Source organism: Pollachius pollachius (genome assembly GCF_949987615.1).
Source record: "Pollachius pollachius genome assembly, chromosome: 6".
NCBI classification, from domain to species: domain Eukaryota; kingdom Metazoa; phylum Chordata; class Actinopteri; order Gadiformes; family Gadidae; genus Pollachius; species Pollachius pollachius.
The window spans coordinates 12,229,314-12,246,000 of NC_136939.1; the positions used below are offsets into that span (position 1 = coordinate 12,229,314).

At 43.8% G+C, this 16,687-nt stretch overlaps 1 protein-coding gene across 1 annotated transcript in view; it reads right to left on the minus strand.

Annotated features, from left to right (window-relative positions):
- Window positions 1–16,687, minus strand: part of doc2b (double C2-like domains, beta) — a gene marked incomplete at both ends in the record, with an annotated part of 61,799 nt that overhangs the window by 12,283 nt on the left and 32,829 nt on the right. Inside the window, 3 exons of the mRNA XM_079739051.1 lie at window positions 1,053–1,179; window positions 3,997–4,106; window positions 13,906–13,980. Coding sequence (XP_079595177.1) covers window positions 1,053–1,179; window positions 3,997–4,106; window positions 13,906–13,980 — 312 coding nt within the window. The remainder of the gene's footprint in view (window positions 1–1,052; window positions 1,180–3,996; window positions 4,107–13,905; window positions 13,981–16,687) is intronic.

Here is a 16,687-nt window from a genome sequence, read left to right on the forward strand (position 1 = left end):
GCCTGAGGTGGTATTGGGGTCCAGTTAATCTGTGGCAGAACGTAACAGCAAAGAACTCACGGACGCATGCATACACACACACAAACACACACACAAACACACAAACACACACACACACACACACACACACACACACACACACACACACTCACACACACACATACAAACACACACACACACACACACACACACACACACACACACACACACACACACACACTCACACACACATACACACACACACGATACACAAAGATCTGTCTTTATCCCTGAGGCTATGAGTCATTATAGCCCTCAGTTATGTGAGGTGAGATAAAGGCTGAGATAGAGAGTGAGTGAAAATGTCTCTGATAAGAGAGTTGGTTGGGAAGGTTTTTTTGTCTCCTTCCCAGAAAGGCTTATGATAAATGACCCTTCTTCGGTCAAATGGCAGTTGTTCATGGACCAGAAGAAGTCATGTTCTGCAAAAGACAGGCCGTCTAAACAAGACTTATCCACTGTGACTAAAGCCCAGACCCACCTGCTGCGGGCTGCCTGCCGTGTGTTCCACACACCTTTAATGTATTCAACAGGTCCACCTCTACTGTGATTAGCAGATGCATGAAGAAATAATCATGTTTGTAGCCTGATTAGAGGCTAAGGACTATGTGTTCAATTGACTGAAATCTTTCAATCAGGCAAGGATCATTTCAGTTCAGTTCTAGTGGGAGGGAAGGAAATCTCAAGAAGCAATCCCCTTTCCAGGCAGCCAATATATTAGCAGCTGTTGCTATACATTGATTGAAGTATAGGGCATTAAGTCATCGTCAAAAGCGTTTCAATTCATAAAGGTTTGATAGCAGAAATGTATAGTGGGAACTGGGAAACGTAATAAAAGAAAGTCCTGTAATTAATGTAGGCTAATAAAGAAGTATTAAACCTACTCGTGTGTTACACAACATGCATCATGAACTTAACAATCTTGCGTCACATTGTTCACCGTACATAACAACGTCACACCAGCAACAACAGCAACAGCAACATAACACGTAGTTAGCAGTGCTGTGACTCACCGGCAGCTGTTTCTCCAGGCAGTTGTAGAAGTTCTTGGTCTGGTTGGGCTTGAGCTTCTTCAGCGGGATGCGCGTCTCTCCGATGAACTCATTGTGGCGGAACTTGTCCTCGTCGCACACTGAGATTCTGTGAGAGAAGGAAAGGAGCCTTTGGAGTTCAGGAGATCATGGTGTTTTATGGTGTTACAAACAGGGGTTGTAGAGGGGTTGTGTGTTGGGATATTCTAGGAGGCATCTGGGTATGCGGATGTGCAAGATGAGCAGTTGGGGTTTGAAGGGTTTTTGGGCAGTGTGGTCTATGTTTTAGTGATCAAAATGTTAGCTGTGAAAAAAATAAAAGGGAAATGCTGGAAAATATGACAAAACTGATATTGGACCACCATCAGCATGTCAATTCTAGCATTGATAAAAAATAAAATATGAAAAGAAACGTTTTGTTTGATCTTTTTTGTAGGGATTTGTTTATTTATATCTTGTAGTTATCCAGGCAGAAAATCTATTTTGAAAGGGTGACCTTGCTAAAGAAACCTGACTAGATCTATCTACATTTGCTGTTTGATGAATTTCATGTACTGGAATGATTCTTTAACCGTAAACGATTAATATTTAACTTAAATTGTTGAATGCACTTATTGTAAGTCGCTTTGGACAAAAGCATGAGCTAAATAATTCAAATAACCCAAAACTCCTTGATGCAATATTACATCCCTTAAGAAAAATATTCAAAAATATGTAGCAATTCTTATTCATTCTAAATCAGTTTTTCAACCGGCCTCAAGAGTGACGTTATTAACTCTGTACAAATTGCTCCCCGGCCCCTGGTATGTGGGCATTTTACTCTTCACCCTCTCTTGAGACCTACACTTCATTAACTTTGAAATGAGAGGGAATCATCGATGCATGAAGCTACAGCGCTTGGAAAAAAGGAAGTGTATGTATTAACCATCCCCAGGCAAGCCCTGACATTGCACAGCTTAGCCAGAGTGATTGGATAAGCAGGATTCACAAACTCAAACTAATGGACAGAAGTGCATCGGGATAAATACATAAATATGTTGGGGAATAACCCAATAGTGTGCCTTCCCTTTTAAAGAATTTTCTAGAAGGGCTTAGGGTGTTCCCCTCCCAGTGGCAAGGGATCTGAGTTTGATTTCTAATGACAACAGCCTAAAGGCATCACAGAGCCGGCTGCCTAAACCCTACGTGAAGTAGCTCGTCTGAATTCACTGCGAGTCACGTTGAAAAAGGACGGCCGCTCGACTACTCGACAGGACCTGTGAACCTGAGGAGGCTAACGACGGTAGCTCCCGGTCATCGTAGCCGTGGATGTTGAGGGAACCCTCGACAGACTTGTACAGCCAACCGGGGCCGCATCCGACCGGTTAGGACCCGCCGCCGCTGCCTCATGATCCAGAGTCAAACTTCTGAGTCATGTTCAATGGCTTACTTCCATGCAGTTAGATCAACCGGCCCAGTGGCTCAGGGTCTCGTTTCCTCCGGGGGCTCTGTCAATCACGCACAGTATCACCCCTCCCAGACGCCTCGCTTCAATGCACTACGGGATACCCAGGGCGGTGCCTGCTGAGGGGGTCCCGCCGGTCGGAAGGAATGGAGAAGGAGACTTTTGACGGGGCATATATCTGTACCGACAGCTGTTGACGGCACGGAGGTGGGGAGCGATATGGATGTGAATGTAGAGAGACTGATATACAAGCACCTTAAATGAAGCGTGACACCGTTTATATGCCAGATTTGTCCGGAGTACGGAACCCACTAGCATTGCATGTAAACCGGTGTGTTCCATTACATTTCCATGCCAGACCCTTAGTTTAGATTCACCACGGATCATAGCAGAAATAGAACATATCCCAGCTTCCTCTTATATGACATACAGATTCATCAGTGAATATTACAGTTACATTATTCGAAATCTGGGCTTGAACCCGCAGTCATTCCTACTGTATTCACCTGTACCTTCTTCTAATTACCTCTTGTTACAAATCCATGCAGAATAACTCTGGGATCAGGGAAATGACCTTTGTGTGTATGTGCATTTGTGCAGTCTGTGCGTTGGTGCTTGTGTGTCTGTGTGCAAGCGTGTGCGTATGCCTGTGTGCATGCATGCGTGTGTATGTGTGCATATGTGCATGCATGCGTGTGTGGGTGTGTGTGTATATGTGTGTGTGTGCGTTTGTATCCTGGTGTTGCTTGGCTACAGCCTGGTTGAATCCCCCTGTATTGTCCTCTGAGATAAGCCCCCCCCCCCCCCCCCCCAGATCACCAGCAGGATGAGTGGGTATGGATTCTTGGATGGAAGGGTAGTTCATTTGAACAGACAGCCCACGTACTGTACTGTTACTGCGTCATAGTTAGCCATGTGTGCTCTTAACTGATGGCCCCTGGCAGGGTAACAGCCAGGCCCCAGGGCAATGCAGCGGTAATGTACGTCCCTGACAACATAGACCCATGGGGCGCTGCTGGGTTCACATGGTCGCTATGTGGATTGACCGGAGATAACCCTTTACCCTGTAGCAGCGGGGGAACCTCACAGACGTAGACCTGAGGTTTGACTCAAAACTGTGTTCAACATCCATCATGTTGGGACAAACCAGACACTGGGACAATGGTTTGTGGTGGAGGCTGAAACTGGCTTGGGCTAATCGGTCAAAAACCCTAGGTAAAAGACTATAGAGATGGATTTAATGTGCTATGGTTTCATGTCTGGGATTCTTAGTCAAAGTTATTTTTTAATGAATTAGGCTTTAAGTTTTACTATTTTAATCACAATGAGTTTCTTTTTTCCTAATTCAATGATGCTGTTACACAACTTATAGGTAATCCTTTCATTAATGTTCTTAAGGAGCATGACGTGAATTTCCACCGGTGGTTAATTAAGTCCAACGGGAAAGCTGAGACAGCTCTCCTCCTTCCGGCCCGGGCCTACCTGAGGGTCTTCCGGACCATGTCCTCGTCGGTGATGCCGTAGTAAGTCAGTGTCTCGCTCCAGACGGGGTGCAGCGTGTTGCGCAGGGTCTTAGTTCGAAGTTTATTGGCCTGCAGAAGAAGAAGGGCAGAAAAAGGGAAGCAGAAAGGAGGGAAGGTGAGCTTATCAGGAACACTTGATGCATACCAATGAGGGAGGTTCCAGCTAAAGGCTCTTCCTCCTTCATGCCTCCCTGTGATTGATATTTCTGTAATGCGATTCAATGTGATCTGAAGGTTCTTGCAATACTTCCCACCGCGAGAGAAAGAGAGTCAGGATGTGGGCACCAACACACATGCATGCACACACACACAGACACACACACACACACGCACACATGCACACCCACACGCATTGACACGAGCATACATACAAGCACACACACACATACGCACACACACACACAGACACACAAACAACGACCCAAAGACAAACCACACTAACAAACACCCACACAAACACACCAACTCAAAGCCACACACAGACACACGCACAAACCCCCGGCCCTCCAAACACCCTCTTCCATACACACAAACCCACGCGCAGGTAGGCTGACTGTGAATTAAACACTGTCAGTAAACACAATCCAAATAGCAACACACATTTACATGAACAGCAGCAGCAGGCATAATGAAGGCATAGCGGGAGTTTAATGAAGAAGCAATTAGTGATACCATCACGTCGAGAATTTAGCTCCATCCACAGCATCATGGTACTGCGGCCCCGGAACATGAAGTGGCAATCACACGCGAAATATGAACATTGCGGGGCCCGCGCCGCACTCGGGCATATTGACATCCCACTCTGACTCGCGTCCGCTCTCGGCAGCCGCCACGAATCACTTACAGGTGACGCCTCGGCCGCGGCGAAACACAAAGCAATTAATCAGAGCTGTCGGCGTGAGCCCTGATTACACGATTAGAGGTGGAAATGCATCGATAAGCACCGCCCGCGTTTTCCCTTCCCCCTGATTGGGTTGGGTTGCATTTAGCATGCGCCATAGCGGCCGGCCTGTTTGTTGTCCCAGCATGCATTGCAGCACAAACAGGGGTATGGGAGAAAGGGGGGACCCTCCGGCTCTTGGATCATCACACACAGCTTGGCGCCAGGGGATGTTGCCCAGGAAACGTCTTCCTAGGGCCGGACGGGCAGTGTGACCGGATAGGGTGGGAGGGGAAGGGTACAGGGGCCGGATATTGCTTTGGCGCTTCTAATATCCGATCCTGTCGTTTATAATCAATTAAGGGAGAGCAGAGCCTGAAGGAATCGACGGTAAACAGTCTGTTCATTGTTATTATTCTGTTTACTCCATCCGCCTACTCGCAAACTGCTCGAGACACACAACCATTGATATACACAGACACACACACACACAGAGGCAAACACAAACACACACACACACTTATGCTCACATACTTCCGCTGACACAAACTCACACCAACTGTGGCACACACACACCACAATACTCAAAGCAAAGACAAGGGTCTCATAACATCGACTATTTCGGATGAAATTCCTTGATAGGTGTTCCCCATAGACACACACACACACACACACACACACACACACACAAACACACACACACATTCCACAGGCTGTCCCCCGCCCCTCCCTCCCCTCACCACTCCCTCAATTACCTAATAACCGTCTGCAGAGTAAAGCAATGACCGAGCAGTGTGAGTTCAAGGAGCTGCTATCAGCGGTAGGACAAACCTCGGTCCTTCCACAAACTCCCCCCGGACCCCTTGGCTAAGTGGATTGTTGGCAGTGGACCAGGTTATCCAACGGATGACAATATTGTCCAATGACATGTCATTTACGCTGCAGATGGGTATGAATACAGCAACTCAACTTCATCTGCCGCCATGATGAAACCCCCGCCCTCAAAAAAAGGAAAATGGGATTTGATGAATTGGTTGTACATCCTTGAAGACGTTCCAGGTCCTTGAAGTGCCGTAAGGTAATTTCACACCGGCGACAAGGGTGAAGGTTAGATCCTTTATATCCTGAGTGCGACAGTGCACTGCATTAAAGTCCACCCTGCTGGGAGAAACCCCTTTCATGGGAAGCTCTTATAAGCTTCTCCCTAACTGGCTGTGGGCGTGCGGTTAGAGAGCGTTAGACCTTGTTATCTCTCTTGCGTGCGAGGGCCAGGACGTCCCTTGAGAAGTTCATGGATACAACGTACGGCACAAAGTGGATTATAAATAGAGTCGTCTTTATTCCAGGCAAACAAAGACGTGACAGATATTGAATTGCCACAGTTTTGATGAACGGTTTTCTTATATTTACTATTTTGTCATGCTCAACGCAGGTGCGTTTAAGCACCACACAGGGAATAGACATGAAGAGAACATGACGTTATTAAGGAGCAGGTAGGGGTTGGCTAAAGGATGCCTATAGGTAGTCAGTGAAAAGACATGAAGAAAACATGACTTCATCAAGGAGCAGGTAGAGGTTAGGATTCCTGCTAAAGGATGCCTGTAGGTAGTCTGCCAACACTGTACCTTGCGTTTGGGAGTGGATCAACCAACCCCTCCTGATACTTTCCTGCTAATACTCAAGCTTTATCACTGATCTAAACTATTTTACCCATGCATATACAATAATTGATTTCACATTAAGGATGAAAGAAGGACTATATGCCCGATGGCACGCATAAAAATTGTCTGGTAGATTGAATACATTAGCGACAGAGATATTGATCACGGTTGATGATAAAGCTACGACTTGCACCTCACGGTGTGCTGCTATTATCCTACCATTGATCCATTGATAGAAAACAAGTTATTCATTTGGAGACAATTTGCTCAACATCGGCAAACAAACATGGAAAATATGCAAAATCGTCCGTCACCGACTCTGGGCTGCGTTGTTTCACATGACGAACGCTCATGATTGATTAAGGCAGTCACTGAGGCTAAACGCACCGTAGATAAAGCTAACCATGCAGTAGAACGTAGTGCTGCTTTTCTGTCTTCTGTTGTCCTGTGTGGACTGTAGCGTGAAACATGATACAAACTGATGATTACCATACCATCTCATCTGTTTACTCCCATCACTTAATGAGTTGACATGAATGGTTCAACTCATTACAAATACAATCATCTGCTTGCGTGTTTGTGCGCTTGGTGGTGGTTTTGGTTTGTTGTTGTTGGATTTCCACATCTCTGTGATCCTCGAAGCGGTTCGAGCAGCAGCAGAGAAGGTCATCTACCTGGCTTGTTGAAAAAAAAAGTGGTCTTTTTCGAATGAGTCACCTACCCACCAAACATGGAATCAATGCATCATTGTGAAGGAGCCTTCAAATGGAAGCTATTGGGGAGATTTAACACAAGGGAGGGAATTGGGGTTTCACCATCAAAACGCCCCAAGAAAATAAAGGAAACTCATCGGATCCATCCAGCACCTTTTTCAAAACAATAGAATGATTTTAATAGGGCCATTTGGACAGGGATATTCATCCTCTACCCACACATTGCTCTGCACTGCTCACAAGAAAGCAAATCAGTAGAAAAAAAGTTTGAACATTTGGGTTCAGTTATGAACTGTATACAAATATATATACATGTACATGTCTTTATATGTATTGTCAAGCGACAACAACCGCAACAACAGTTTTTTTCTTGATTAGCTTCCTTATCTCTGCTTGTTGCTTGGGGCTTATCTGCTTCCCCACACCTAAACACCTCCTGAACGGTAGACACCGACACCTGCAGTATTACCACATCTACAGCTGACCCTCAGGCCCTCCAGCTCCAGGGGGAACTACAACCGGACACACACACACACACACACACACCTAGATAGACCTTGGCAGCCGCATGATGTTTTTTTCCGGGGGCTCTGATTACTGTGTGGTAATATTTCCCCTTGAAATGAAACGTCTGCTGGGTGTTATTTGCGTCGAAGGGCACTCTGTTATTTCGCGTTGATGGACGACTTTGTAGAATCTGTTGACAGTAGGCTTAGTCCCCGTCTTCGCCACCAGGCAATCAGAAATTAATTGCAGGCAGAGAATTGGCTGTGACATTTTGCATTTTACGAGTATGCTTACTAATGCCCCGTGCGTTAGACGAGACACTTGACACAGAGATGGCCCAGGATTGCACATTTGCCATGTGTGTGTTTGCAAACATAATTTGGAAACGGACTGAATGTCAGTTTTAGTTTGACTGTATTGATGGTACTGTGTAGAATAAAGCCTGTCATTCTTAGAAGTGGAGGCAGGGCTTTCAACATGCGAGGGGTTTTCTGTTTCATGGGCAAATCTTTTGTTTTCATGAGCTGATTATACATTTAGTTCTGGAAACGAAAGGGAATTAATTTAGAATACATTCAAAAGCACAAAATGGACTCCACTCCCCTATTGAACACACTGCAAGTCAACCTGTGAGGCATCGTCCCCTGATTTGTATACAAATGTAATGCTACGCTCTGGTCACGGTGCTATATGAAATCTTCCTAAGTAAACTCAGCGACAGTCTCTGTTTCTGACAATTAGGCGGCCACCTCAGCTAGGGGGGTTTTAAAGCAGAGAGAAAAAAATGGTGCCCAATTAGCTTGTGTTCAACAGACCAAAACATGGTCCCATTAGAAGTTTGCTTGTATGTTTACAATCAAAAACACTTAGCAGGCTAAACACACAGCTTTCACCAAGATGATTTGGGCCAAGGTCCTTAAATTGAAGGGCCTCCTCTTAGTGAGTGGCAATAACACACTCGTTTAGCTTGTGTGGTGGTGTACAAACAGTGCCAACGCTTCCCTCACCATAAAATAGATAATTTGCCATCCCCCTAAATGTATGTTGCAACGGTAATGAAAACGTGCCTCACCGCATAAAGGCAGACGGCTGTCTTCCAAATGAGCAGCATCCTGTTGTTCTGCTGTGCGTCCATTAGTTGCTTAGTCAGTTAGTACATGTTCCCGCTGCCAGACCTTCAGGATGCAGTCACTAGTGGGAATATATCATGTTTTGGGAACTTTGGGAAACAAATCGACTTCCCACCATTACAGTAACAGGAAATACCTGGTGATAATAATAATAATTATTATATACTAGAATTTCCGCTCGCACGTTGCACACGCTCAACCTCTAGTTGTAATTAAACCCATAGCAATAATGTTGAATCCCCAGTCGATAATGTAACAAATTATTAACTATAATGTTACAACATATAACATTTTGGTTCACCTGTTACTTAATAAAGCAAGCATAATAATTTCCTCCTTACGTTATGAAGCAAGCTTAATAATTTACTACTTATAAGCCGTTTTGACACATTTGTGCCGCATTTGTATGTCCGGAGATTCAACCCTGAGGGGGATTCACACTTGATGCTTTATGACATCGATGTCGTTTAGACATCAGTAGAATCAACGGGGGGTTTAGGGGGGTGGGCTTGCAAGGGGCAGGATATGACGTAGGGTCTAAGTTCGTAAGAGGTGGGATAAGTGTGGCTGCTGTCACTGTAGTTTGTTTGACCGTAGACAAAATGGAGGCAGAACGGGCAGAACTCATCGCAATCATCTTAAATGTTTCTAATATGATGCATCATTTATTCCGTTGCATCCGAAAAATCCGAAGCATCAATCGATGAAAGATTAGATCATGAGTTAGAGACAAATAGAAGAAACGACAAAGAAGAAAGGCGTCGCGAACAACTGCGTTACCGGAGAAATAGAGCGTATTTTTTGCTTCATTTCAAATATAACTAACACTTGGACAAATGTAGTTGATTTCTTTGTTTAACTGAGAAAACAGGGAGTGGAAGGACGGGACCCTATAATGTTAGGCTGACTGTTGTCAGTAATAATAATAAAAAAAAAACATTTTCTATACATGTGCAGCTGTGAACTAATTTATTGTAATTTTTTGTGTGATGTGTACTTTTAGGGTTATGATAAGACCTATCTTTTAGCGTTCACCTCAAATGACTCATTTAAATATTTTTTAACCATTCAGCGAACAAAGGCAACAAGCTGATTATTATTTAGGGGACCACTCAATGACATGCAGCAGCATCATCAACATGAGAAATATTGACTTTCTACTCCTCATTCACATATAAGGTAATTTACATTTCCTGCAGAGAAAATACTACCTCAGGGGTAGTATTATTTAAGAAATTTTCAGGGTACAAATGTCAGGATATGTTGTTCACACATACTGCCCATCAGGAGAATATCAGGACTTACACGTGTGTCTGAAAGCAGCTAGTGTGTGAGCATTTGATTACATTATAAAATGAGTCAATTTATGGGTAACAGGGGTGATTGTTCAATGGAAAGTGTAGTATACTATGCATGCAAATCAATTATTAAAAAGCTGTTACTGTTATTCAGGGCTGAAAAGTGCATTGACATTTTAAAATGCATGTCAACTACTATTAGTTAGTTGAAAATAATAATCATCATTGAGTTTTAACTTCTCTTCAAGTGTCCTGGCCAAGATAGGCAGCAGTAGCCTACAGTCTCACATAGCTTACATACAAAACATAAGAAAAATTGTGAGCCCCAGGCTGATTCTTACGAAATCATAATGAATCTAATAATAATGATAAAAACACCATTATCTATTTTCGTTCCTATTTCCTTTTATTGCAGCTACTTACAGTCTATTATGATCGGTTACCACTGACACTATTGACCTTAACCTACAAATTATTTCATATTTCCTCAACCACCATACAGACTTTTTACCCCCTCCTGAAAGCCCTGCAATGCTGGGTGGAGCATTAGCAGTGAGGGGCCTGACACTACTAGTAAATGTTCTGGTATTAGTGTAGTGTAGCAGTGAGGGGCCTGGATAATAAATGTTCTGATATTAGTGTAGCAGTGAGGGGCCTGACACTACTAGTAAATGTTCTAGTATTAGTGTAGTGTAGCAGTGAGGGGCCTGGCTAATAAATGTTCTGGTATTAGTGTAGCAGTGAGGGGCCTGGCTAATACATGTTCTGATATTAGTGTAGCAGAAAGGGGCCTGGCTAATAAATGTTCTGGTATTAGTGTAGCAGTGAGGGGCCTGACTAGTAAATGTTCTGGTATTAGGGTAGCAGTGAGAGGCCTGGCTATGTTCTGGTATTAGGTTAGCAGTGAGGAGCCAGAGATGGCTATGTTCTGGTATTAGGTTAGAAGTATGGAGCCAGACATGGCTATGTTCTGGTATTAGGGTAGCGGTGAGGGGCCAGACATGGCTATGTTCTGGTATTAGGATAGCAGTGAGAGGCCTGGCTATGTTCTGGTATTAGGTTAGCAGTGAGGAGCAAGAGATGGCTATGTTCTGGTATTAGGTTAGAAGTAAGGAGCCAGACATGGCTATGTTCTGGTATTAGGGTAGCGGTGAGGGGCCGGACATGGCTATGTTCTGGCATTAGGGTAGCAGTGAGGGGCCGGACATGGCTATGTTCTGGTATTAGTCTAGCAGGGAGGGGCCAGATATGGCTATGTTCTGGTATTAGTATTGCATTCCAGCCAAACCCTCCTGCTGGAGCTTTGATACAATGACACGAGGCCGCTCCACGGTTCCCATATCTTAGGTTTGTTGCATCACATTGTTATTTTCATTTACTCCCACGATCCTAGAAAAACCACTGATCTTCTGGACTTTTTTGTCAGTAATTGGGAAGCAAAAGCAAAAGAGTAGTGAAGCCACAAGTGCCAGCAGTTGTTTTTGTTGATGTTGTTGTTGTGTTTGTGAGAGGCATTCATTTCAAATATGGCACACTCAATTACAAGATGAAAAGATATTTCCCCAGTGTTTATTCACTCACTTTATATGATATCTTATCCTGTATAGGCCGTAATTTTTACATCGTAAGTCCCCTACAGACATTGTGATTTATGCAGGCTAACTATAGCTAGACCCTGTGCTGCAACAACATTACAAATAATATGACATCTTCAGATATTGAATCACTCAAAAGACAATAATACGCACTAATAATGATAAGATGGAAGGCAATATTTCCTGTGACCCACCCCCTGTTCACTCACTCATGCTGAAGACATACTGTATCCTACAAAAATGACATTTAAAAAATAAATTCATCATCTGGAAATGGATACTGTGTAATAACAAAACCTCCACATGAGATTGCCATTAAAACCCAAACCATCCTCATGTTGTAGCGGTGGGGGTCTCACTGCTACAACACCGTCCCTCCCACCCAGTTACACAAACAACAGATTGTCAAAAATACCTAGCACATACGTCCGCTCGTGTCTGTGTGGCCGGAGGTGCTCTGGCAGCTCGCGCTTAACGGAGCCAGTGGGCGAGCAGACAGCCAAGCGGTCTTCCTCTCCTTTGTACCTTCGACACCTTGTTTTGATGCCTACCTAGCATAGATCCTGCATACACAGTGTACATGTATCTCTCTTAACGAGGGCGAAAATACCCACAGGTCCATCGCCGTTCAACATTGGGGATGGGCAGACCGAGCACCATAAACAAGGCCTCTAGAGCAGAAGTCGAAACAATTAGCATCCCAATGTTAATTAACATTGGGATGCTAATTGTTAGCATTATACGGTAAGCTCTAATGGTGTTTGTTCAGAGCAGCTGAAAAAGAAGTTTGGTATCCATGCTCTGAACCTCGGATAAATACGAGTGTTGGGGAAAAGAGCATGTTGCTTTACTGTTAAACCCTCAGGGCATGACCCTATAAACAAAGTGCAAGTTTTTTTGTAGCATGAAATTAAACCGCTATTCGGATGCGGTTGTAGAGTGAAAAAGAATGACTCAGACAGAGTGAGCTAATGGACTTTAAAAAGTACAGCGCTGATGTGCTTTTCTTTAGAACGATGGCGCAGCCCTAATGCGGGTTATTTTTCTGGCGCTTAGGCCACCAGGGATATACAGGGGGTATGTGGGGAGCCGATGTTGGGAACTATTGAGGAGCGTCCGGTTGTCAGCACCACTCATCGATAGCCACACCACCACATACAGTTGCGTTTCTGCTGCAAGGCAAACTCATCAAGTGGTTTGTTTGTAAATCAGGCGAGGGAGGATCAACAGGCCCGTGATGTTTGCCAAGGCGATGCTGGGGTGGCTCTAGTAGCTTGTAAGACAAATGTTGCAATTGCCCACCTGCCCATGGGTCGTGGTGCCCCACGGGAACAGACATCCGTTTGCAGGTTTGTGGGTTTGCGATGGGAACTTGGACCTGACTGAAGCAGCTCTGGGCTGTCTGCGCCAAGGGAAGGTAGAGACATTTCACAGCCACGAGTAAAGCTGACATGAAGCTGTTGACAGGGCCATCGCACTTTGATTTAGTTGTTGTCTTTTTGACAAAAACCCGTCACACTTCTCAGACTATCAAGGATACTGAGGCTACAATTGTCTCTTTATCCCCATGGGTTTCCCACTTGTGTGAACTGAAAAATAAGTCCTTGCGAGTCCATCTGAACCAGGGAGGACAATTCCTCTTTACTGAAAGCCGATAGAACAACAGAGACACCTGATGAACACACACACACACACACACACACACACACACACACACACACACACACACACACACACACACACACACACACACACACACACACACACACACACACACAAGCGGGAGACTGGGGCATGTCTTTATCGCGTCATTTGTCCTTTAATGGTCCATTTGATTCCATACGAACACAGTGGGGGAGTCAGCAGAGCCTTGTATGGTCCATCTATCTAAGCCATGCAAAAGCTTTTCTTTCTCAATGGGACAATTTCTTGACGAGATACACACACAGCAGGAAGTGGAGCTTTTGGAAGAGGAAACTTCCAATCTCGTTCTCAGCAAACCTGGGTAACGGACATTATAGGGACCCTGCACCTATGGCCTGTGGAAGAGCGGTGTGTGCATCATGCAGATGTGACGTTCCTACCTTGCTGGCGCCTGGCAGGAGGTGCAGCTTGACGTAGGGATCCGAGAGTCCGTTGTGGTCCATAGGTTTGAGGCCCTGAGGGAGAGAAATGAAGACAGTCAGGATGAGGAAAGACCCTCCTTTGCTTTGAGGAAAACCAGCACGCAATACAAAAGAAAAGAAAGGAAATATGGTCAGCAAGAATAAACAGAATGAATAGGGAATGAGTAGATTAGTATTGACAAACCTACCGAAGAGCTAAAAATACATCCAAAGTCTTGATTTGTTTAACACACTTTTGGTAGTGTAATCACAATTGGTACGGCCAGGACTAATTGAATTTGAAAGCTTTTTGGTTATATAAGCCTCTGTGAAACAGCGGCCACAGCACAGGCCCCATGAACCAGAAACCCTCCATTAGCCTGCAGGTTACTCAGCTTGAAACGCTGAGTAAGGCGGCACACATGAAAGGAAATAACTTCCTGTAGTTCGGAGCGCTTGCGGGTCTTGTCGAAAACAATGCACAGTTGTTGGAAGTTTCACATTCTACTGAAGGGCAAATCAATGGGACTCGTGTACAGTGAATGGCCTTAAAGGTCACACCGGACCAAACAGCCACATAAAACCATAGGCACAGATGGGGGGGAGGTATTTAAAGACAACCCGGGACAAGTGTCCGCTAGCGAGAGAAGTAAATGGGAGACTAGGTGAGTCATGCCGTGTGGGAACACTCACAGCCATAGCGGTGCTAACGCTACCCGCTAGCAGAGCGATTGCGTTGGTTCTTTCCCCTGCCCTGCACCACCTACCCGATCACTCTCTCCATTGCCGCTCACCACCCACTCTTCATCATACACAGGACACCGAAAAACTATAATTTTTAACGAAAACTTTAAATGGTTGCCTTACCATAATGCCACTGTTTGCTTTGGGTGTTTTTTTTTTGTTACCTGAGCGTGGCAATAAGATTACCCTCCAGGAATCCAAATGAAAGAGAGCTCTGAATTTCAACACCTGCTGAGGCTATCTGTGCTTCTCCCGGTGGCAAGCCGGGGCTGTGAATCCTATCTAGTCCATTGACAGATAATGAATTTGAGCATGGTAAGTAAAGCTGTGTATAGCTTGAAGGAAAGGGCACTTTCTACAGGCGATGCATCACCGGCTTGTTTTAGCATGTGAGGCTTAGTTAGATCAAGAAATAAAAGCAGACATGGTTTATTGTCAATCCTGCTTGTGAATTGAATGACATTTTCCTTGCCACTTAAATTTGATGTAGGCAATTGCTTTGCTGAAATGGCGAGTAGTTCACTTGTTGTGATAGAAATGTAATGACAAATGCAAGGCTGATGAGGATTCAAGACTTCAGGGAATAGTTCATTTATATTGTGAAAGACACTTCATAATGCTTGAATTCAAATCACAGCTCTGGGGGGAAAAAAGATCATTTATGTATTTCATCAATATTTTATGATTTGTAGTGATTTTATTACCCGATGGTTATTAATCCATTTATTGATTGATAGAAAAAATTCTTCATTTGCATTGCTTATCACAAAGCACAGTGCTTTCCAGTAACTGCTCAGTCTCCTTTTCTCTTGAATATCACCCGCCTCATGAAAGATGAAACCTCTCAACTGTGACAATCAGGGTCACAGCTGAGAGCACAGCCTATACATCAGTCTGTCAATAATGTTTATCACAGATATAGCTGTATTGATGGATGTCTTGCAATATGCAAATGAATGAATAAAATAAAATAATGCTCCAGTAAAGTATATCATTCATGAACCTAATGAAATATACAGTGGGCCTATACTTAGTGTTTATTCAAATAAAACACCACCACTGCAAGCTAGATTTTGTGAATCACAAGGAAAAAAAGGCTAAGGGTGACTGTTGACTGATTGATGAGAAAAGGCTTTGGTTTTCAAAAATGTCTTCACCTGAAGAAAAAATAAATAATGTAGCTCTCCAAAAGGCGATATAATAATAATAATAATAATAATAATAATAATAATAATAATAATAATAATAATAATCTATCCTTATGTTGGGTCCCTCAGATTTTTATGAAAAATGTGTTATTTTTGAAATGTATGAACACAAATGAGACAGAGGAGAGGGATTGCTAGCCTCTTTAAGAGGGGTTTTCTGAAAAATAGTTTTTGACAGTAAAACAACAACTCAATGGCAGTTACCTCTCCTCTCCTGTTTCTAGCTATTTAGTTGTTTGTCCCTTTTTTATTTTCTTAAAATGAAGTTCAGGATAATGAAAAGGAGTAATGAGGCAGCAACAAAGGCTACAAGACTGCCATCTCCAGTTGCTTGGACTTAACACTCACCATATTGCGAAGCAGGGAGCATGAAGGTGTGATACAGAATGACAGAAACACAAGCTTATTATCAAGTAGCCATGTGAGCTTGCAGCCAAGTGTTGTCCACTGATCTACAGATAATGGCAAACACACACGCACACGCACACACACACACACACACACACACACACACACACACACACACACACAAACAATACCATACAACTTAATATTTATTATTTCCAAAGAGAGGAATAGTCTGAGGCTATTGAAAACCGATCACATTTCATTATTACTTACTTCACAAATTCTAACACATCGATAGCGGACAGAGACAAACATAATGAATGCAATTGAAGAAGACTCAATCAAGATATTTAACTTTGATCATTCTTTGGATATTCCCTTAAAATATTTGAATTCAATTGGAATACACAAAAGCGTGGATGCTTGGAGGCACTGGGAGAATTCCCGGTCTACACTGCTGG